General features: G+C 40.2%; 1 protein-coding gene across 2 annotated transcripts in view; it reads left to right on the plus strand.

Moving 5' to 3' along the window:
- The first annotated feature begins 305 nt into the window (after positions 1-305).
- The window catches only part of LIN52 (lin-52 DREAM MuvB core complex component), a 43653-nt gene continuing 21199 nt past the window's right edge, over positions 306-22759 (plus strand). The window contains exons 1-6 of one of the 2 annotated variants that reach the window (XM_068398741.1): positions 306-368; positions 457-531; positions 646-683; positions 1153-1219; positions 2276-2359; positions 2437-4891. In XM_068398741.1, coding sequence (XP_068254842.1) covers positions 350-368; positions 457-531; positions 646-683; positions 1153-1219; positions 2276-2359; positions 2437-2507 — 354 coding nt within the window. In that variant the 5' untranslated portion in view covers positions 306-349 and the 3' untranslated portion in view covers positions 2508-4891. Of the gene's footprint in view, positions 369-456; positions 532-645; positions 684-1152; positions 1220-2275; positions 2360-2436; positions 4892-22759 lie in introns of those variants that run through there. The other variant, XM_068398742.1, reaches the window with a different exon arrangement.

The raw sequence follows: 22759 nt of genomic DNA on the forward strand, positions 1-22759 counted from the left end.
CCACCGGCCTCGCCCGCTCCTCGCCCCCCTCCGGCGGGGCCATCGCTGCCCGCAGCCAATCGCCGTCGGCAAAGCCGTCGTCCCCGCCCCCGGCTCGCCCCGCCCCCCGTGCCGGGCCGTGGATTGGCCGCGAGAGCTAAGCCGCCCACTAGCCGTCAGAGCTCGGATTGGCCGAGCGCCGCCGCGCGGCGACGCCTCCTGGCGGTGGCGGAGAGAGCGACACGTGGGATTCGGAGGTCGTTTGTTTTTTCCGCTCCCGCCTGGGCTCGGCCGCGAGGGTGGGGTCACATGCCGGGGGGGGGGGGGGTGTCCTGCGAGCAGCGGCGGCGCGTCACGTGAGGCGGGCAAGATGGCAGCACCAGCGGACGGTAAGGCGCGAGGGCCAGGGGGCGCCGCTCCGCTCCCCGTCCGGGTGGCGGGGCCTGGGTGGTGCCTCATTCCCTCCCTCTCTCGCAGGCACCGATCTGGAGGCCTCGCTCCTGAGCTTCGAGAAGCTGGACCGCGCCTCCCCGGACCTGTGGCCCGAGCAGCGTAAGTCCGACGGGCCCGCGGCCGCCAGTCCGCTGAGGGCAGGGGCGGGGGGGATGGGGTGCTGCCGCCGCCTGAGGCGCTCACCCGCCGCTCCCCTCCGTTTTCTCTTCCCAGTGCCCGGCGTTGCCGAGTTCGCCGCCTCCTTCAAGAGCGTGAGTGATGGCCGCGGGGCCGTTCGCGTTCCCCCCTTCTCGTGCGGTGGCAGTTCTGCCGCTTCCTCTGGCGGGCTTTGCATCTGTCTGCTGTAAAATGATAGCTTCAGTATATGCTAGCATAATCTTTTGTTTTAAATATCTCTTTTATATGTTTTTTTTTATACTTCATGCAACTTACTGTGAACGAGAATTACACCTTGGAAGAAATAAAAGGTTTTAAACTTTAGGAAATCCTTCTTTTCATACTGATTTTGGCTTATGGGTGGTAATGTGCCATTTTTAACTCTAAAAAAGTCCAGGGAAAGCTAGAAAATAAGATTAAACATAAAAATATCTCTACAGAGCACCCGGAACTCTTATATTTTTGCTGTCAGTGTAACTAGTTTCCAACACAAGATCAGATTTCTTTGTATAATTCTAAAAATACACTTGTCTGAGTATGAGCTTTTATTTTTTTTTGAAACAGCCTATTACAAGTTCTCCTCCCAAGTGGATGGCTGAATTAGAAAATGATGATATCGATATGTTAAAGGGTGAGTATGGACATTGTGGGTAGGAAGTAAGGTTGCCAAAGCAGATGGGAATTCAGTACTTGGTACTTACTTAAGAGATTTAAACCACTTGTTCTTTAAATGTTCTGGAGATGAAGGAATGGGGAGTACCCCTTTTATGTTGTTCAATACTTATTTCAGAGTTTTTTTGTCCTGGATGCACAAATGCTTGTGCTTTCCTTTTTTTTTTTTTTTTTTTTAAATTATACTGTTGATTTGTCTCATTTCTGAAGGCAGGAGTCTTCCATCAGTGAGCCCTGTGGCCTCAGATCTCTAGCCCTCACAACTGCAGAATCTCCAGCTCAGAAGTCTCTTTATCTTGTTAATGATAGATATTTTTCATTAATCCAGTTATCTCCAAGAGAATATCTAGATGTCAGTGGCAGATTTTGCAAAACAAGCGTGCAAGAACTAGTTGAAGCAGTGTAACATTAACATATCTTTCAGTTACCTCGCTTACCAGTCTCTCACTGCATAAGTATAGTGGGTGTCTCCTGTAGTTTGAGAAGTGGAATGAATTTTTTGGTGGAGAAGGTCTAGCTAGCATATAGATTTGCTGCATGTTACAGCTATTAGTTTGCAGTAAATATCCTTGAGCATGCTCTGCCTGTTATGTGAATTTCAGATAAACTGTTCCAAAGTGGGACAAATTAACTTCGAGTTGCTGCAAGAAATGTGTTTAAACACACATTATTAATGTATAGTAAGTCCATTCCCTTGCATACTCTTTTGTAGCTTGTTCACATAGCAATGTGAACTTACAAGAACTCCCAAAATATGGGGCAAGTTGCTCATTGCAATGGTGGCGGGTTACAGTATGAACCAGATCCTTGGCTGTCTTTTTCAGTAGAGAAAGCTGGTCTTCTCTCAGCGTGTTAAAATCAGGGGTGGCATCAGCTTGACTTCCGAATATACTCTGTTCACTGGAAATAGATCTTGTCAGAAGTATGACTTGAAAGTGCTCTGTGAAGTAGTAAACAGGTAAACTGTCGCTAGAGGGCTGTAGCCAGTGTTAAAATTTACACTTTTCTCTCTTAGAGCTGGGCAGCCTCACTACAGCTAACCTGATGGAAAAAGTTCGTGGCCTGCAGAACCTGGCATATCAGCTGGGACTGGATGAATGTAAGTGCTGTATGCAGATGTGACTGACTGCATTGCAGATCTTCCCACTAAATCATGCACTCGTGGTACATTTGTAGCTGGAAAAGTGTATTGGCAGATTTGGCAAGTGTCTGACAGTCACAGTTGGCGACCTTCCAGAAGAGGATGAGAGAGAAAGCTTACATCTCCAACTTACAGCCTACGTGCACGAGGGAGACATCTTTGCAGAAATAACAGGAGGGTCATATGTCAATCTGGCATTGTCTAGCAGCACAGAGTCTTCTGTTCCTGGCTTAATGTTGACTTAGATAAATCAGGTCACTTTGCTTAATTTCCCACTCAGATACTGAAGTTATTTCTCAGAATGCTTGTGGCAGTATTTCTTGTCACTAAAGTCTATTTTCCTTTAGGCTATAATACATTGAATGCTTTGTGTGTCATAATATACATTTATCTTAGGAAAATTTTAACGGAAAATTAGATGCAGAGTTTGAACAGGGCTTCTTAGGGCTGTTTTTCCCAATACTGTCTTTAAGTTCTTTTCTCTTACAGACTTAGGTAAGTGAGAGAACAAGAAGAAAAATCAGTTAATTAAAGCTAAGGGACTTGTAATTTTGGTCCAGAGGTATTGGATTTAATTATATCTTTGTGTATTGAAATTTAATGGTCCCCTTTTGACTGACTGTTAATTGAAACCGGCTGTCAAAACCGGGATTAAAACCGCTGCTGACCAGTCTCCTCAAGATGGCAGCATGAGGCTTCCCATAGAAGTCTTGCTGCTTTTTTGTAAAATTGTACTATTTCAGTCATGACTTGAAGTTTCTTCTTCCCAAGATTGTTTTTTGTGACATATGTCCTGTTCTGAATGTGCACTGTCTTTTTCGCAGTATTTTCAAATGCTTTATCTGTATTGAGTGTGAGAAACAATTCTGCTTCACTGTGTTAGCAACTTCATTTTCCTTCCAACTCTCCTCTTCTACACCCCATCTCAAATCCTTTATATTTTCAAAGACTTCTGTTTTCATCCAAATTATTGACAAAATGCTGTGCAGGACCAGAGCGATTCCTGCAGCACTCCATGACAAATGTATCTACTGAGTGACTTTGTCGTTACATTGTGAGGTCTGTTATTGAACCAGTTCACAGCACACTGCATGTTAATTTTGCATTAGAATTCATTAGGCAAAGTGACATGTGGGGCTGGGGACCTTTTGAAAAGTTTATTCATCAAGGTACTATTTCAACACTAACATTGAAATTTGAGCAATTGATTTGACATGATGTAGTTTGATAAATTAATAATTACTAAATGACATACCTTGTTTCTTAAATTCATATGAACTGTCTTACTATTTGGTCTATATAAATGGACTTTCTTGATGAATTCGGAACAAATGTATTGAATGCTTTGTCCATCTTCACTGCTTGCTTCTAGGAATTGTTGAATACTATTATCTGGATTCCGTGTTGTTCTTATATATAATTCCTGCTGTCCCTAACTTTTTGGCCATGAATTTCTCGTTTCTTCTTTTGTTTGCTTGCTTCTCACAGAATTCTGTTCTTTACAACTAACTTTCCCCCCTCTTTTTCCCATAGGGCTACCTTTACTTTCTTTAACCCTGGCTATTTTGTTGAACGCCCCATGGCTTCTGTGAATTGAATTAAATTGTTAACATACAACTTATGTTTTCTTTCCAGCTTGTTTGACATCTGGTTTGATTCACAGTTGTCCTTCACTTTTAAAAGTAGCCAGTTTTACACTTTTTTTAAGTTGTATATTCTTATGTGATTTAAATAATTTCAGTTAGTGCAGAGTTCTGTGAAAGTTTTTCTTTATCAGATGAAACTGAATGGACTTGCCCTGCTTGGATTGTAACAGTAAGTTCAGGAAACAGTCAAGTAGAAACTTCAGAGGTGACTTTTACTGTTAGAGGTTTGAGATACAGTGAATGTCACTCAGGCTGGAATAATGCTAACAGAGCTTCCTCTGGTATTTTATATGGGCATCTGAGGAGTCAGGCTTCTTACCCTCTGTGTTAGGATTTCTGTGCGGTATAGCAAGTACCTGTTTAGACTGCAGTAGCTTTATCTGATAACACATCAGTCTCTCAGCATGTGTTATGATAGTGTCAAAGGAGACCTTTGACAACTGAAATGGTTAATTATATTTTTGGTAATGCTGCTTCCCTCCTCCTTGTCTGAGGGTTCAGTTACTTCTTTCTGAATAAGGTAACTGTTGATCTGTCCAGCCATGTATCTGATTCTTCTAGCTTCAGTAGTACCTAATACATTTAGTTCCTACTCAGACAAGAGAAGTTGTTTATTTTTGGTGTTTTTTTTACCTTTGTAGTTTAAAAAAGCTTCTGTTTGGCAGATATTTTGCAATGTTGTCATCTTTTTTTTTTCTTAACCAAATGTATAGGTGAGTGTCTTGCTTTTTAAAAAATATATTTCTCACTGCTGGCTGAGTGATCTGTACTTTCATTTCCCTTTTACTAAGATGTAGGCCATTAAACTGCCAATAAAAGATGGGCTATCTTCCATAAATCATAATTTCCTATTTGCGCCATTTAATTTGCTGACGACTTACATTGAAGATCTTTCTTGTGGATCAGAAAGGATCTTCAAGGAGATCATGGGGAATCTGTTCTTCAGCTCTCCTAGCATGCTAGGAGGTGGATTCTTGCTCACTCTCATACCTGTTCCTTGCAGAATATTCTCCCCTTCCCTAGCACAGAACTCACATGAAGGATAACCTTTCTTGAGTGAAGCAGGATTCTTGTAGCATGAATGAATGAGTTATTTTTTGTTTTCACTCTCCTCTTAAAGGATGGGTATCCTTAGGTCTCTGGTTGGTGTATTTATTCTTTGCTACAAGGTGGTTGTGGAGTTCTCCAGCAGCTTCCAGGCTCAGGACCTGGTATCAATAATAATAAAATCTTGTATAAATAAATTATTTTTCAACACCTCTGCAGAGGTATCAGCTTGTGCTTCCTTGCCTCCTTTTAAAGCTATGTACAGTTTTACCTTGTCGTCTTGCTTGTTACTGCTTTTCTCGTTTTGCTTCAGTTCTCTCATTAGTCTTTCTATTTTCCTTCTGTTAAAGAGTTATTTTATTGGTTAGAACACATTGAAACCATTTTTAATATTAAAAACCCTGCTTTGTGTGGATTTTGCTGTCCTTGTTAATGTGGGTATCATAAGGGTGGAAGGAGGAACAGGGCTCAATGAGCACACCTGCTTTTAATTGTTCATGCAGTTAGGGTGACTTTGGGTTGCTGGATGTGACGTGCAGCCGGTCAGTGAGTCTCATCTCTGCTGTTGGTGAAGTCTGGGGAAAAAAAAAATCGATAGGCATATTGCCTGTTATGGGCTTTTTTTACCCCCTGTGTCCCTCCCGCTTTGCTTGGAGCAGGGTAGTGAGCACCGCAGAATGAGGAGACCCCAGCTGATGTGGCAAGCAAGAGGGAGGTGATTCTTATATGGGAACCCAGTCACAGATACTGACTCAAGGTTTGTGGCACACAAAGCAGCAAGTTTCAGAACAGTTTGTGTAAGTAACTGCAAATTTAGATACCTACCTCTGTGTTTCCACCATATGAGCCATTACAGCTTTCAGAGCAACTGAGTCAAAGTTGACTTTATAAGATCTTTAAAGTCTTGGTTTCATGAGCTAGCAGCTCTGGGAAGTGCATACATTTCTAGTGAGCAAACTTAGCTTGGTGGTAAGAGATTTTTATTATCCTTGATTGCAGTTATTTTTAAATGTCTGCCCTGTCATCCTTTTGAATATACATATACAGAGAGATGTGTCTGAGAACTACATACACAGAGAAGAATATGTTTTTCTTAAAAAAGATATTTAAAAAGTAAAATTAAAAGTTTGGAAAAAAACTTTGGAACAAACCGATGTGTAAAAGTAACAGGTAGGATGGGGAAGCAGGAAAAGCACCATGTCACTGAAGGAATGTAGTTGTCCAGGGACTTTCTGAAGGCCCTGCTATTGCTTCCTGTGAATCTCTGATATTTTTCAGATAACACCTGCTATAATGGTTCAGAAGTCCTAAAATGTGTATATTTATATATACACTTGGTATCACAGCCATGTTTATAAAATCTCACTGATACCAGAGAGATTATATTCCTCCTGTAAAATCAGGAATGTAAGAATGGCTGTATTACCCAGTGTCCAATCCTGACACTCTTTCAAGAGCAATGAGACAGTTACTGAACATGCTCAGCCAAGTCCCCCTATTTATAGTCCCCTGTGGTTTTGTGTGCCCCGGCTTTCACTGGATTCTAGCTACTTTGCTCCTATTTTCTTTGTAACGCTGATTTATTTTGCATATATATTCAAGCAAATTAAATACCCGGGGTACAATGGAGGAGCTATTTGATGCTAGCTATCAAGGGCCCGAGAATTAGACCTGGATGACCTGGGAGATGTCAGGTGAACAGCAAAAAGTTTTCAATCTTGTAGCATCACAGACTGATAAAGAAAAAGTCAGCCAAAGTTTAGTCAGTCAGTGATAGTTTTCCTTAATATGAAGAATGAGTAAATTACTAGGAGTTTTTAACTTGGAGAGAGACAATTGGTGCAGTGTGTGAAAAAGGTCTGTAAAACTGATTATTGCAGAGAAAGTGTGAATAGGGAATGGCTCTTCACTGTTTCTCGTAGTACGGGAGCCAGAGAGAATAAAATAGTGTGTTGGGACAGACACGAGGAGATACTTGCGCATTAAAGTCAGAACTCATTGCTGCTGGGAGGTTGTGGGCATGGAGTTTATCTTGCTCAATAAATGAGACAAATTACTGGAAGATAAATCCATCAAGGGAGTTTGACCACAGAGGAGTCACCAGTGGCTTGGAAATCTTGGGAGATGCACAAAGCTGGGAGAGATTACTGAGAAGGTACAGCTATGTGCTTCCCTGCTCTTACACTCTTCTATAGGCATTTGCTATCAGCACGTCAGAGTCAGGGTGGTGGGTTGGAAGTACCTTTTGTTTGACAGTGGGTTTTATTTGTTTATTTATTTGTTTTAGTAATAGGCTAGACTGCATCGTAGTTAAGCAACTACTACCAGAAATCACTGAAGCGTCCCCATAATGGAGAGACCCTTCCAGAGACAGCAAGAGACGGATGGGTGCATGAATGAAGAACAGCTACCTTGCTCCCAAGTTAAGCTGTCCTTGGTTGTGAATTGTAGTCCTCTGCAGCCTCAGCAGCCTCTGAAATTTCTGGAAAATCATGAAGGAGTCCTTCTGAACTCCAGGCTATTTACAGACTGCCACTCTCTCAGATTGGTGGTCTTCGTTTTTTCATTTCTCTCAGATAAATGCTGTCTATCATGATCTCTTGCCTGCAAGTTCAGCTTTTTTGTGGGTTTGGAGGGATAGAACAGTTCCGTCTTTTTCCTTCAGCAGGATTTAACTGTCGTGTATTTTGAAACGTATATACTTAGTTCTGCCCGTGATCATTGCAGGCTACTCTTGACATGGATAATTTCAAAGCTAGGATAACTCTTCCCAACATGGTTGAATGTGTATTCACTCATTGACTTTTTTTTAAATTTTTTTTTTTGTCCTTTTTTGATTCTGATCGTAGGCAGGATATGTTTAAATCGGGGCCTCCATCTTTGGTGGACCGAACTTGTATTGTCTATTAAACTAAAAAACGGGGCATGACAATTTAGCGTTAAACTTGAACATTGTGTAAGTTGTTGAATAGAATCAAAGTAAGGAAAGGAGAGATGACAATGTATCCTCTTACTGTGTCACGGTTTAAAGCTGGGCCAGCTATTAACCAGGTGGTAGATGCTCTCTGTTAACCCTCTCCCCCCCCCAAGGGAAAGGGAAAAGGGAGAGAGACTTATGGGTTGGAAAGTTAAAACAGTTTTAATAAACTATAATAATGAAAAAGAGTATAATAACAATAATAATAGAAATAATCAAATATATACAAATATATACAAATATATACAAAACCAAGACTGAGAGCTTGGAAATCCTCCTCAGGCAGAGTTGCTCCCCCCAGCACGGGCAGAGGGCAAAATGCAGTAGTTCCCCCTGCCATCACACCTGCAGGCTTTTAACTGGAAAATTGGCAAAGCTGGTACCAATCAGTGGGAGACAGGAGGGCCCCTCCCTCCTGGGCCCCACCTCCAGGAGGCAGTGGGTTAGTGATAAATAGGAAAGTGAGAATGACATGTATGGGATGGAATACCTCGTTGGTCAATCTTGGGTCACCTGCCCTGTCTGCTCCTCCCTGCAGGTGCGAGCCCCCTTCGGCTCTTCACTCATAAGCAGTGAGGAATTTAGCAGTGACCTTGGTTTCTCTAAGACTAATTGGCCTGGTTGGGGCCAAACCAGGACATACTGAAACATCTCTTTCCTTTTCTGTAACGGATTGTCTTTTCCTATGTGTAGTACAAACATGCAGCCTTTAGGCTCCATGCAAAACACCTGGCCTTTGTACTCAAACAGGCTTATATCAATGATGTAATTGATCAGATAAAAATATTTCCTAACCATAACTACTTTTTCTTTAGTCCTGAGTCAATCAACACCAAGGCTTTTTTAAGCTCAGAAGCCTTACTTTTACATTTGTGATGTACCCCCACTTCCTTCAATACAGTTGCCTAGTGTCTCTTTTAGTTGCCTAGTGCCTTTTCTAGTCTATATGTACGCTTGTGTGTAACAAAATGTTTCAGATTCTTACATTTGTAGGAAATCAACATATCAACAGGTATGTGTAAGTAGACAGGGTTTTAATATTCAGGGTGTCAGTGGGGTGTCTGTCTCATGGCATCTTCTGAAACCTCTTGTCCATTTTAGTAAAAGCTGTATGTCCGCTCTGCAGTCTGGGAAGTTGCATAAAAAAGTGAAGTGGGTTCTTATGGTTTCTTGTCAGCCAAAACGAATTTCTGAAATCTATGTAGAAGAGCAGAATCTTTCCTGAACATGAAATCTTTCCTTATTTCCTTGGAGAAACAGACTACCTAAAGTGTTGTGGTGGAGCTGGAGAAGAGAACTATTGGAGAAGGAAGAAGGAAATAAAGTGAAAGAGGATCATGTGATGTGGATCCAAGTGTAGATCCCACAGCAGGAATCTCCGTGCCCGTTAATAGAAAGATGTAGCAATGTTGTTAACATCTTGACTGCTGACAAAAGAGTAAGGAGGATGCTCACTTTTTTTTTCTTTAAGAGCTGGCACCTTCAGAAGTATGGTGCTTCTAGCACTAGTGTGTTTGTATTAATCTGAAACAAGAAGGAAGAAAATATGTTTTGGAACCACCTACATTGTTCTAAATATGTTGGACTTGGAAGAGAACACTGTATGCCAAGTCTAGTGCTCCTTATGTCCTTAAACTTTAAAAAAAACACAGTTTACTTACTCTTGCAAGGTGGGCTGACCTGCATAGGAGGAAGCAGTTTGAGGTGCGTGTACTTCAGTTATTTCTTCTCTGCTTAGAATTTTCTTTGTAGGAACTGTTTTTTTTTCTTGGTTAGTTTCTACATTCCCTGCCTTGCTGAATGAATCTTCATCGTGTTTCAGTTTTGCCTGAAAGCATATTTCTCCCTTATTTTGTTATTTAGTACTGTGCTTGCAAGTGAAATAGTTGCTATGTGAAATAGTACACTTCATGGGCTTCAAAGCTTGAAGGCAGAGCTTTATAGCTGGACAATAAAATTATGTTCTTTGGACACTGGATTTCTGTAGTATGCAGTTAGCTTAAGGATTTACTTAGCAGAGTTAGTACTGACTTCTCCCAGAAAATGCCTCACATTTTGAATGGTTCATTTGTGGGTTAGGAAACAATCACAGAGTTTTTCAGGAACTACACAATCAGTTGAAATGGTTGGTTTTGTTTTCCTTACTAGGAAAAAACATGGAGGCTGTGTTCAATATACATTCAATATACATTCTCAGTCCTTATTTGATTGTTTCAGAGAGGTGAAGAGAACAGTTACGTTGTCAGTTAGGATGTTTATGTGGCCCTGTCACTCTGATGTCCAAGTTGCTATGATTTCCATGTGAAACCTTGGCCTTTCTCCCGATTCTCTTTATCTCCTCCTCCCATACTGTAGATCTGCTTCTTCATTTTAATGCACAGCACTATGGTAAGAGATCCTCTGCAACTGTAGAGGGACGAGAAAATCACCTTTCCTTATACTACTTGCTGGGTGACTTATTTACAGGCAGGATTCTTCTGGGGCAGCTCCTGTTGGAAGAGCAAGGCATCAGAATGCTGGCTTGAAATTGCCATTCATACGTGATCTGTGAATTGGCTAATTTTGACATGTAGGTAGTTAAGAAATTATTACATTCAGAGGAGTCACGGCCTCAACTTTTCATCATCTCCATTGGTTTGTACCCCAGTTTGGAAGTGAAGAAGGTATAGGGAGTTTTAATTGTACCTGTGTGATTTATCCTCAGTCAGCTCTTTAATTTCTTCTGGCTGTCTGAGGTTTCCGACATGCTGTAAATTTCTCCAACTTTTTCATTATCTGCAATTTCTTTATGACTCATGAATCGGAGTGGAGAGAGAGTGTGGATTTACAGCAGAGATAAACATGTCTATAAAGTCTGTATCTGTGTCAGTAATTGTACTGCTGTCAGTGACTGTCCTGTTTTACAGGTCTCTCTTGGGAGAGGAACACGCTTTGCTACCAGTGTCAGAGAAGTGTTCGCTTTGATTTGCATTAACTTGCTACGAGATTAGGTTGCAATGGTGAGGATGGAAATTGAGTCTGGACCTTGGCTGCTATTGTTTTTTTTTAAGTAAGTGGGTGTGTGGTTGAGTTGCCCTCTATGTGCAGAAAAAAAAAAAAAGCATGTCCAGACTGTTCTTAAATACAAAATCAGGGAGATACAGTCTACTGATGATATCAAATGTGATACTACCCATATGCATAAATTGTGCATTGTTACCATAAAACAAATGCTGTATCTAGGTAACTGTCATAGATGGAAAAAATACTGCATGGATCCTTGGAGTGTTCTCTGTCTGCTGGTGAGGTAGAATAAATATTTCTCTAAGCTTCAAGAAATTTCGGCATCTTTGCCTTCTTCCCCCTCCCTTACTCTGAGGGAAAAGTGCTATTGTGGATTTCGATGGCAAGTACTAATACAGCAACTCAGTCACCAGTCGTTGATGATTCTGCTTGCTGCAGAAGGAGGTGTATACTGTTGGAGTTTAAGAAAATGGGAAAAATCTATAAAACTCTCCTAAATGTGTCAAAAGTTCAAACTTCTGCAATTTCTCTTTGCTTATATTTTCCGTTTGATGCCTGTTGATATGTGTGTACATAGAATCTCCTTTTGTTAGATTATATAGTTTGGGTTGGATTTTTTTTTTGTCTGATTTATTTTTTTTTGTCACAGTGAGAACGTAATTGTTTTCTGTCAGAATTATTTTTAAATATTCAAAGTGGTAGTAAAACCCAAATTTCCATTATGTCAGGTATGTATTGAGACCCCCAAATGCAGCTGATTGAATTTTTCTAGAGTCTGCTGGACACCTTTTGCAGAAGGGAGATTATGATAAACAATGTAAGTTCTGTGATTGCATAGATAGCTTTTAAATGTGCATAGATGTAGGAGTGTTAGAAATGCTGAGATGACATCTGCCATTGCATGGTTGTTAATTCTGGAGCCTAATGTTGGAAATACAGAGGGGAGCTTTTTGAGTGTTAGCGTCCATCTAGCTCTGGTAACTGAGCTGAACACTTTCCAAAGTTATGTGTAATGACCACGTGCTAAGTGGCCCAATAGCTGGCAGCTAACTGTGTTTTTAAAGCTGCTGTTGATCTTAATGAGTGATGCTCAAGGCAACAGCAACATTCTAAATAAAAGCTGAGTTACTATGAGATGCTTTTTACCTGATCGTTATTGAAATATCTGGTTTTTTACCTTTTCTTTCCTCCTATGCTTATCTACATCCCCATACCTAGTTTGTGGATCTGATTTTATTAAAACAAAGGTCACCTCTGAAAGTTACTTCAACCACGACATATTACTTGCTTTATTTAAAAAAAAAAAAAACAAAACTAAACAACCCCAAGGGAAAAAAAAAAACACACAGAATTTTTTGTGCTACACCCTGGTATTCCTTACTAAAAATGTCTCTTCTGAAAGTCCCCATTGGCTCCTATAGTTTGTTCGATAGTAGGAAGAAATGCTGTGATAGTTTGATCCTTTCTGGAAAAGAGTTGTTGAATTTATGTTGATAGAGTGAAGGTTAATGTAGATACTTCTTGTGGTTAAGAGAAGGGAGCATTTTCAGTGTTAGTGGGGAGGAAGAGGAAGGGATGTGATTAAATTAGAGGCTAACTGAACAAACTGCTTTGAAGACTGAGTCACTCATCTGATGTATCACCATTAGCTTTTGCAGAATTTCTGGTATGCTGCTCAAAGCAGTAATTTGTGCTTTGTGAGGACATCTGGAGTATTAGCATTGGTCAGTCAAGCAGTGGAACATGTTCTGCAACCACAAGGGTGGTTGTGCAGTCTCTGTTCTTAGAGGGTTTCCAGACCTGACTGAATAAAGCCTTAAGCAACATGATCTGACCCCATAATCAACTCTACTTTGAGTAGGAGACCTCCTGAACCCTTATAACGTGGATCATGCAAGGATTCAATGATTCTGTTACCTAAGATCCTTTTCTAGAAGTAAGCCAGTTCAAAGCCTGCATTCCCCAATCTGAGTTGCACACAGCACTAGACAGTTGGTTCAGCTCATGAGCTCTGAGCAGGACATCTCAGGTGCAACTCCATGGTTTGCCTCCATGTGAGCAGCCTGATTAGGAACAAGAAACCTCAGGATTCTTGTATCACAGTGATGGCTTTCATGCTTTTTGGGGATGATGAATGGACTTCCAAATGCTTGCATCCATAGAGCTGATCATGAGTCTGTGCAGCTTGGGCTGGGGAACTTATTTTTCTGTGTAGGGAGATACAGTCCATTCAGTATCAGTCTTTAAGGAGAGGAAGAGAATGGTCGTCAACATATATGGAGGTTCTTGTGTGCCTTGGCTGAAATGAACAGTGAAACCACCATCATCTGTCTAGACAAGCAGAGGGTCAGTGGGGCTGATCGAAGAGCTTTTAGCCACAAAAGTAAAGGAATGGGCTGTCACATTAAAGCATTTCTACCTGCCACATGCTTGGCACAGAAAGAAACATGACTACAGACAAAAATGTTCTTGCATTATACTGTCAGAAGCCTATTTTTTGCTGCTCTCATTCTGACAGGATAACTTGTAGACTCCTATCAGTGGAGGAATTGAGGATGGGGAAAAGTTTGATCAAGCATAAGGTTACGTGCATTTTTCCATTATGGTTTAAAAACACAAAAATGCCAAACAAATCTCAGGAAACACCCTGGCAGGAGCTCTCAAACCTTTGCAACTGGTCTGTATTTATTATTTAAAATTCTTTTGCAATCTATACCTTTATCCAATTAAAACTTTTCTACTTCTTCTGTGTTAATAGAACATTTCTTCTGTATTTACAAATATTGGAAATATTATCCCTGTATCACCTCTGTCTGAAATGTTTTCCTGTAAATTTTGGCTACTGGCAGAAGTGAACAGAAGATTTTCTTCCGCAGTATGGGTAGCTGGACCTATTTGCAGAGCAGCAGCTGACCGTAGTGAAGATCACACTAGAGTGTGACTTTGGAGACCTTGGTTCAGTTTCTGGCACTACCACTGTTCTGCTTGGTCAGTTTATTTGCCTTCTCAGGTGTCCCTCCTAATTTCCCCAACTGTAAGGTGTAGTTCACGTTAACTTTCTTTTGCAAGGCATTGGAAAAATCACAGATTTAAAAAAACAGCATATAAAGCCTTTACTGTTAAGTATCCTATCCTGTATGCTGTTTGTCGTGGTCCCCTGCTTGCTGCTATTATATGCCACAGGAAGGTGTCATTAGAATATTGTGTATGTCGTCAGTAGAAGTAAAATGAGGCTGTGGTGATGAAACAGATCCTAATATCAAGTGCTGTTCAGCATGGGACCCAAGCAAGGTAACTGAGAAAACCAAGCCTATTCTCAACCATTTAGACATCATATATGTAAAAATATTTCTATTTGCAAGCAGCATAAAGGTTAAAAATAATTCGTATGTATCCATATTAATACCAGGGATTATTTACCTGTTTGGTGGCACATTTGCCCTGCTAGCTCAGAGGCAGTGGTGTTACTCAGTACATAAAGATAAGTCTCGCTATTTTGTTGAGCCATCATTTATGCTTTGAGAAAGGAAATATAGTGTATTTGTCGAATAGACTGAACATACGTTGGTGGGGTGTTGCTATGTTCCTTTTCGGTTTTCTCTGTTTTGGATCAGGTGATAATGCATACAAGGTCACGTGAAAAATCTCCTAGCGTTTTGTTGCTTTATTGAATGGTTTCGATTGTTCTGAGCATGAAGCCTTCTGTAAGATCAGTAAAGGACTTGCCACCTTACCTCTTGGGTCTCCAGTAAATGCAGCTCTGAACATCCCCCGTGTATAATGTTGCTAGACCAAGTCTGATAGTATCTGTCTCTTATTGCCTCATTAACTTGTGAGTATTAGAAAGAGATAAAAATGCCCTAAAGCCTCTTATCTGATGATTGTTGTAACCTTCTGAGTGCCATTAGTTTAAGTTTGCAATCAAATGCTTCCCTTGGGTATAAGGAGCACTGATTAAACCTGAAGCATCCCCAGAGGCTTTTACAGCTGTCATGGGGGTGGTGGCTGCCCCTCTCCAAAAGGAAAAGGGGGGCTGGATGTCCCGGTGGGGCGGCCACTGTGCAGACCTCCACGTGGCTGCCCCAGCTGTTCGGCTTTGCCTAATGAATTGTTTTACAAGGAGAGGCTGGATATTGTCATCACAAGCTGCCTTCCCCAGGGACTGCAGCCAGCCTGATAATGACTAATGTTAGTGATAGTAATTGAAGTGTGATGGCTCTCCAGGGACTTGCACACGCGTAGAGCTGTCAGGCACTTGTGGCTGGTACAGTCCCATGAATACCTCAGAAATGCTTTTTAATTGCTTGACTTTCATAACTAGTTCCCATATATCTCCTGCAGAAACATACATTTTATGGGGGGGAGGGAAAAGAAGCTGAGGACTCTGCTATGACCCTCGGTTTACACATGTAGTTTACTATGCTCATGTGTTTCTAATGAGGATGGCTGTGTGTTCTTGCTTCCCTCTGGTCTTGGTGTGGGTCTGCTCAGTGTCTCTGCACAGGCGTGTACAACTGATTTCACCTGAACATACCTTTTGTTTTATGTCTAAGCCCTGCCTTCTATCCTTGATGCATGGAGATAGTACTTGATTATAAAAGAAGGCAATAACTTCATTTCGGAATATCAAAGGATCACTGGTATTAATAGCATATTAATGATAACTATTTGCATTTTGTTAGGCATTGAAAACTGGATGTAAGATAGAATAAAAATCTTGTAAAAATGTGGCATATCCATGTGTCCCAACAGGACTGGAGTTTATGGCCATGAGCTTTTGGGGGTTTAGGACAGAGAAGTGAGCAATCTATGTAAATAGTGGGTTTTTTTCCTGAAAATTTTCTCCTTTAGAATTGCATTGTTGAATATAGCAGTGGGCTTGAGATAAAAATAGCTGTAATGGAGAACTGTACTCCTGACTTCCAGGATAGCCTTTTTGTGTGTGGGGTGTGGTTTTTGGTGGTGGTGGTGGTGTTTTGTTTTGTTTTTTAAGTGTCATGTTGGGATTGGCAGATGAAACTCATTGGGCTAAATGAATGTTTTCTGCCAGTAATAGCATAGATCACAACATTATATCAATTCAGGGAACAACTTTTAACAGGACCATGAGAACATACCAGTACTGTTGTAGTATCTTGCCCCTGACAGTGGATTTCATCAGTGTGAAGAGCTACTCACTGTTCTGCACAATTGTAGAGGAGCAGGCAAAGGGAGGTTTCTTGCCAAGCCTCCCTGACAGCAGTTGGTGTATTCCCTGAAATGTGAAGCTTCTATAGCTTTATCTACTGAAAATTTACCTATTTCTACATTTTAATGTAATACTTCTTCAGGATCTTGTTAAATTTAACAATATAATGTCATATGATTTTTAATTAAAGAGCTAATAACTTGAGTGCATGAAAGCTTAGATTTCCCCCCAGCTATATCCATTAGTCTAACAATATAAAACTTTATCTCCTAGCAAATTTTGCTTTTCCTTTATTTCCTCTTATGGATTACTTTAGGCTCATTTTATTATTGTTCCTCTGATTTTTGAAATTAATTTCTATACAGTTTATTTTCATTAAACAAATCTAACTTTAATGTCTATAAAAGGGCTTCTCATGTATGAATTAATTTGATCTGGTGGGATATTGTTGTACTGGACTGAGAGCTCTTGTGACTTACTTTGCTACTTATAAGGCTGGTCTCTTCTGAGAGTCTATACAGTGAAAATAACAGGTCTCCTCTGTCTCGGTGCTGGCTAGGACAGAAGAAGAATGAAATTCATGTTGCTACTACTTGAGGTAGCTGTGAGGAAAGAATGGATTTATCCACAAAGCTGAGTGACCAAGAGGGGGAGCTTGGAAAAGAGATAGGAAAGGGGAGACCTTGTCAAATGGAAAACATTTTCTTTGTCCTAGTTGTTGAGGGTGCTTGGAAGTATATATTCACCAGATACCTACCAACTGCATAATACTGAGAGATAAAAGGATAGACTGGCTGAAGGTAGGGTTTTTAATACTAGATCGATCATGAGAGTATGGAACAGATGTACAAGGTCAGACGGTAAGACAAAAATGTGCAGGGAGGAGAGGGGAATGAACCTAATTTTTTAGTACTAAATCTCATTTTTGTTTCATCTCTGTTTTTAGGTTACTCAATTCAGCCCACTCTGAAGTCAATGGGAAGTATCTCAGTAAATTCAGGATGAGTTAAAATAGGTCATACTAATTCGTTCCAACCACTTAGGGATTTAAGTGTTGAAAACAGTGTTCTGTTGCTCTTACTTGTATGTTACTCTTTAAGTGTAGGTCTATCTGGTTTCAGGCCTGGGGGCAATCTCTGAGAAGGCTAGAATTTAAAGAGAGCACTTCTCTCCAACTCTTCCAGAGCATCCTAAAAGGCCAGTCTAGGAAATGGAGCCTGTAAATGAGACCTACCCTGAGCTGTGGGAAAGAGGTACAGTTTAGAAGGTCACAAGAAAAATTTTGATCATGTAGCTAGGAGGCTTCTTTCTTGCTTGAATTCTCTTCTTTAAAAACTGTCCTTTTTGGGAAAAAAAATCCTGTCTCGCTAAAACAAATTAATATTGATGGAGAATTTACTACATACCTATTGCATACTTTGCTATTAAAAATCCAACTCTTTATCCTAATATGAATTTGTCTGGGTGCTGAGACATTTTGAATTGTCTCCATCTGTACAGGAGGGTTTTGCTGTGTCTTTTTGAGTTCTAGCTGGAGATCAAAAAAAAAGGGTGCTTAATGCCCTTGCCAGCAGAGTAAACGTACTACTATTCTCATCATATTCATGGCAAGTTTGTTCTTCACCTCCCCCCTTCAGTGAAGTGCTGGCTCTTAGAAATTTATTTTGGTAATAAAACATTACTTTATACTTGCCCATGAAAGCGTGTTTGAAGGCTGTTTGTGGATTCTTTGAAGTGTCCAAGAGGTGGTTGTTCCCTGAGCACACCACAAACTCATATCATAATTAAGCCTGATGCATTAACGCACAGCAAGTTAAGCTTGTACCTTTCAGTGGTTAACTTAGGCTCTTAAAATGTGGAACCAAACCTGTGGTTGGCATGCTGTACTTCAGTTGTTGGTCCCAAAATGTTATATATTGATGGGTTTTGGTTCTGAGAAAATGGGTGGGTTTATTCTTTTGGAAATGTTATTCTTGCAGAAATTTTTGGTCACAATGAAGAGAGAACAAAGTTGTGTTTACTGCTTTTCACAGTTGTAAGTCTTGACAGTAAAGCTACAGGATGTAGTTCAGTTACTTTCCTGTGATTTATCTTACAACTTTTTACTGTAACTGGGGAGATTGGAATAGCAAACTCCATGCTGCGTAAGTAGAGATTTTCTTTTCGCAATTTAATTTTGAGGAAATGTTTTTGCTGATTGGTTGGTGCAGCACAAGCACAAGAGTAGAGGTAATTGAAAGGCATCTAATAGCCAATATTAAGCAGATTTCACTTGTGTGTTGCTTTGAGCACTGTTTTAGTGAAAGCTAGAGAAGCTTATTGTAATAAAGTTCAGCAGAATATATTTTCTGTGTAAAAATTATTTTACATTGATAGGGCATTTCCACATGGAGAGCATTTCCGTATGCTTGTGCTACAAGGCATGTATCCACATATGGTTTAAACTGCACAAAGTGCCAGTTATTTTGGTGTCAGTATACACTGTCATGTAAAATCTGGCTTTCCAGATATTTGGTGATGTTTTACAAACATCTGTATTAGAACTAATGTCAGTGTCTCTTTAAGTCCTTGGATGATGTCTCCGAAACTCATTGTTGCACATTAAACCTTTCTAGGTTCAGCGGCAATTCAACAAATATTAGCTCCCATTTTCTTCATATCAAAATGTGGCTTCTGTTTTCTCATGGTAGGGTTTAATCTCTGTTCTACTGAACCATGTAAAACCAGGTTTGGTCAGTCACTGGAGGGGAATCTGTGAAGAGCCCAGGTGTTGCAATAAGCAGCATTGGTGCCCTTCTCCTGGTGGATTGCTGACTGTTATCCTGTGGTAGCTCTAGAGGGCTCTCTGCTGTTGGAAATGTTACATTTCCAATGAGTTATATGACAAAGGTCTTAATAACCTGTTGGTCATTAAGGAACATATAACACATTTTGCAAATGCTAAGCTCATTGTCATCAGCAAAATACAGCATATGCAATTAGAATCTAATTTTCTCCAGTGTCAATTAGAGATTCTCATTTTTATTCTGAACTGTGGTCTGCTGTGTGTGTAGATGGCTGTCACTTAAGTTACAGCATTTAAGTAGCATAGGAAATAGTTTTTGTGTGTGCAGTTTGGGAAGTTCCTTGTGTAAGTCACTAGAAGTATGATGTTATCAGCACTGACTATATGTGCAAGAAAGACAGGAAATAATTATCCCAACCTTTATTGTAACCATGCGGTTCGTTACTGTGGTAACCTTAGATGTATATGAGCATTGTTATGGGAGCGCTAGAAGTAAATGTATAAGATGGATGACTAGATGAGATGGGATGAAAGTAAGAACAGTAGTTTTCAGCAGAGTAATAGGCATTTGTCATCAGCTTGTATCAAGTGGCATTTAGAAAGGAAGGAATACCTATGTAATACTTCTGGGTTTTGTTTCCAGACACCTCCTTTGTGTGTTATACACCCAAATCCTAGTTCTGCCTTGGTGGATGTGCACTATCATGCTGGGGTCGACTGGGTATTCTGTATCAGACGTCGTTACATTAAAATGGACTTTAAAATGGTTAGTTTGAAAGTGAGTCATGCAGGTAAAGGTTATAGTGCTGTGTTCTCTGTTGTAATACTAAATTCGATTCTCTTATAGTTTTGTAGGTTTGCTTTTCCATATACATTGTTTTGTGCTGACAGTGCATTGCATAAGGGAAGCTGATGGCTTGGGAAGCTAGCTGGTGACATTTGAGGGGGTTTGCATGTGGATGAGAATGCAAGGCAATTGGGGACGTAAAGCCCTTTCATTGGGTGTTTGCGCTAACATAAGTAGCAGTGTGTAACAATTTCAGTGCTAACACTGACGTCTTAAACATAGCCAAGGAAGAAATGTTTACTGAAATGAACGGCAACAGTTTGCCTCTCCTGGAGCAATTGTCTTTGGTTTCAGAAAGCCACTGCTTCATTGCTTTCACTTGGTTGTGTTTCAAAAGCTGTGAAGACTAGAAATAACTAGAAAAAACATCTGTGAAAACTAGAAATAACTGCAACATGATTACAGCTTATATTCTCGAACACGTTTGGGCAGCATGGGTTGGATGTCAGTTATGGATGGTGCTGCAGTTTTCTGTATGTTTAAGAGCTTATGTGTTGAGGGAGTGAAAATAATGTTGAGACTGATGCTCAGTGAGCTCCCCAGTAAGAATGTGCCCAAGTGTTCTGCTTTACTTTCTTCATGGTGAGTTCTGTCTCGTGTACTCTGCAAAGCCCTTGCTTGAAATCACCATTGTGGATTTACTGCTGAAGGGGGAAAAGGTAAAGTATGGCTAGATTCAGGAAGGGAACATGTTGTTTTATTTTCAGTGTAGCATTTGCAGTTCCCCAAGCAATGAGGGCTGGAGAAACTGGCTGTTGAGAGCCACATCCTGATCAGATGTTTGGGCCTGTTGTAAAATGCTGTGATGTCTGCTGGTTGTGCCAGTGTGGAAATCCTCCTTATACAGTGGAGGAAAGGTACTGAGAAATCTTTCCTGTAAATTCTGGTTTTTCCCTTCCTCTAGGAGCTGCTTTTCATAGTAGGAAAAATACGCTGAATTACCCTTGTCTGCATAAAACACAAACTAATAACAATTAAGTTATTGATTACTTTTTTGGGCAGTGATAAGATGCTTCTTCCAGGATTCATTTCCCCATGGCGTCCCTGACTTCAGATACCTGCAACACATGAGTTCTGGTTGTAGATGAATTTGAACGCTCATTCCTCCTAACATTTTGGATGTATTTATTGCATGTATTACATCTTTTCATATCTGACCACTGTAATTTGAGAGGAAATGGTATCTTTTCTATTTAAGGGTATGGGTTGTACTAGTTTAGTTGAAGTGGGGATTTTATATTGGTTTTAATACACTAGTGAAATTTTTGTGTCACAAGATCTTAAGCAAATTAAAAACCTTGTATGCAACTATTGAGCTTGTGTTTGTAAATTCGGAGGGTAAACACAAGTGTAGCCAGTTTTTGACTACATAGGATTTTGGATTGTTACTAGAAATATATTTTCAAGTAATTGTGATTGAACTGATATAATTTCTGTGAGATACAATATTGTGGAGTGGCATCTACATCGTCCATTATTTATGCTTTGACTTGTTAGTTTTGAATACTTTCCCAGTCAGTTAATAATCAGATCAGAGTCCTGAAGTCACTGAACAAAATATCTGATAACAGTGTCTCAGAATTAGTGTTACAGAAATGCTCTCAGTGTTGAAACATGCTTCTGTCTATATTCCATATAACGCTGTACATTGTTAAACCCTGTCAGTTTTGAGATCTAAATAATTTAGGAGAAACGGAATTAAAAATACCCTTTTGGCTATTGCACCTGCCTGAGGGACGTCCTTCTTGTTTGGAGGATTTAAAAATACAATCCCTATGTTTATTTCCCAGTTGAGCTGTTTAGAAAAGTCACTAAATGCAGCAGGGGATACAGTGAAAGTTACTTGGCACAAATTTGTATGGAGAAGAAAAAGGAAATGAATGTTTTCTGTAGTCTTCCATTCCTAGTTGTTTTATGGTTAAGTAACTATGGTGGGTAAAATTCAGGTGAATATGAGTTTCAGAGGTCGCTACACAGCTGAAAGGGATAAAAAGAAAGTGTTTTTCACCACTGATGGCCTTGAACCTTCAGAGGCCTGTATATGAGCTTTATGTTATCTGAAGCTGTATTCTAATTGCCTTAAGATGTATTAAGTGCATGTATAAGTCTTTTCACTTCAAGGTCTGCTTTTTACTGAGTTCTCCATTTCTCTGTTTAAAACAATAGAGAAGTGACTTTGTTGTTGTTGTTGTTGTTAGCCATTTTCACTTTCTGATAATCCAGCAGCATCACTGAGCTTCTGTGTCTTAGTTTGAAAGTACAGTGGCAGTGTTTGTTGCATTTTAAAACCAGTTCAGTTGAAATGATTATAGCAAACATAATTTAAAGGTTGTGAGTGTCTGCAGTTTTCAAAAAGCTGAACTTTATATGTAAATGCATATATTCGCGTCACCTGGCAGTTGTTTTCAGCACTATTTTGAATGTTTTATTGGAACTTTTAAAAAGGTTTTGTGTTTTTTTGTATTATTTTGACCCAGTTTCACCACATCACCTGCTCTGTTTAGGGAACTTTGTTCAGCCAGTCCACACCCTGAGCCATCAGGATGGTAATTCTCTGGTTGCAATGGGTGCCAATGCCTACTCTCTGAAGAGCTGGCTTGTGAATGCTTGTATGAGGTTCTGGCCTTAAATCGTGCTAGGGTCACGGTAGTGCATTTCCTGGGCTGAAGTTGCAAAGTCCCCAGTCTCTGGGTTGCCTGCTGCTTCTCTGTTAGAATTCAGCGTGCCAGACCCACGGCACCCCCGTCTTTCATGAATGGAATTCAAAAAGACACTTACATTTCCATAAATAAATTAGGAATTCAGTGGCTTCTTCCGGCTAATCAGGGCAGGCAGATAAACCTTGCTAGCTGTTTAATAAATGAA

This window comes from Nyctibius grandis, chromosome 4 (genome assembly GCF_013368605.1).
Source record: "Nyctibius grandis isolate bNycGra1 chromosome 4, bNycGra1.pri, whole genome shotgun sequence".
Lineage (NCBI taxonomy): Eukaryota > Metazoa > Chordata > Aves > Nyctibiiformes > Nyctibiidae > Nyctibius > Nyctibius grandis.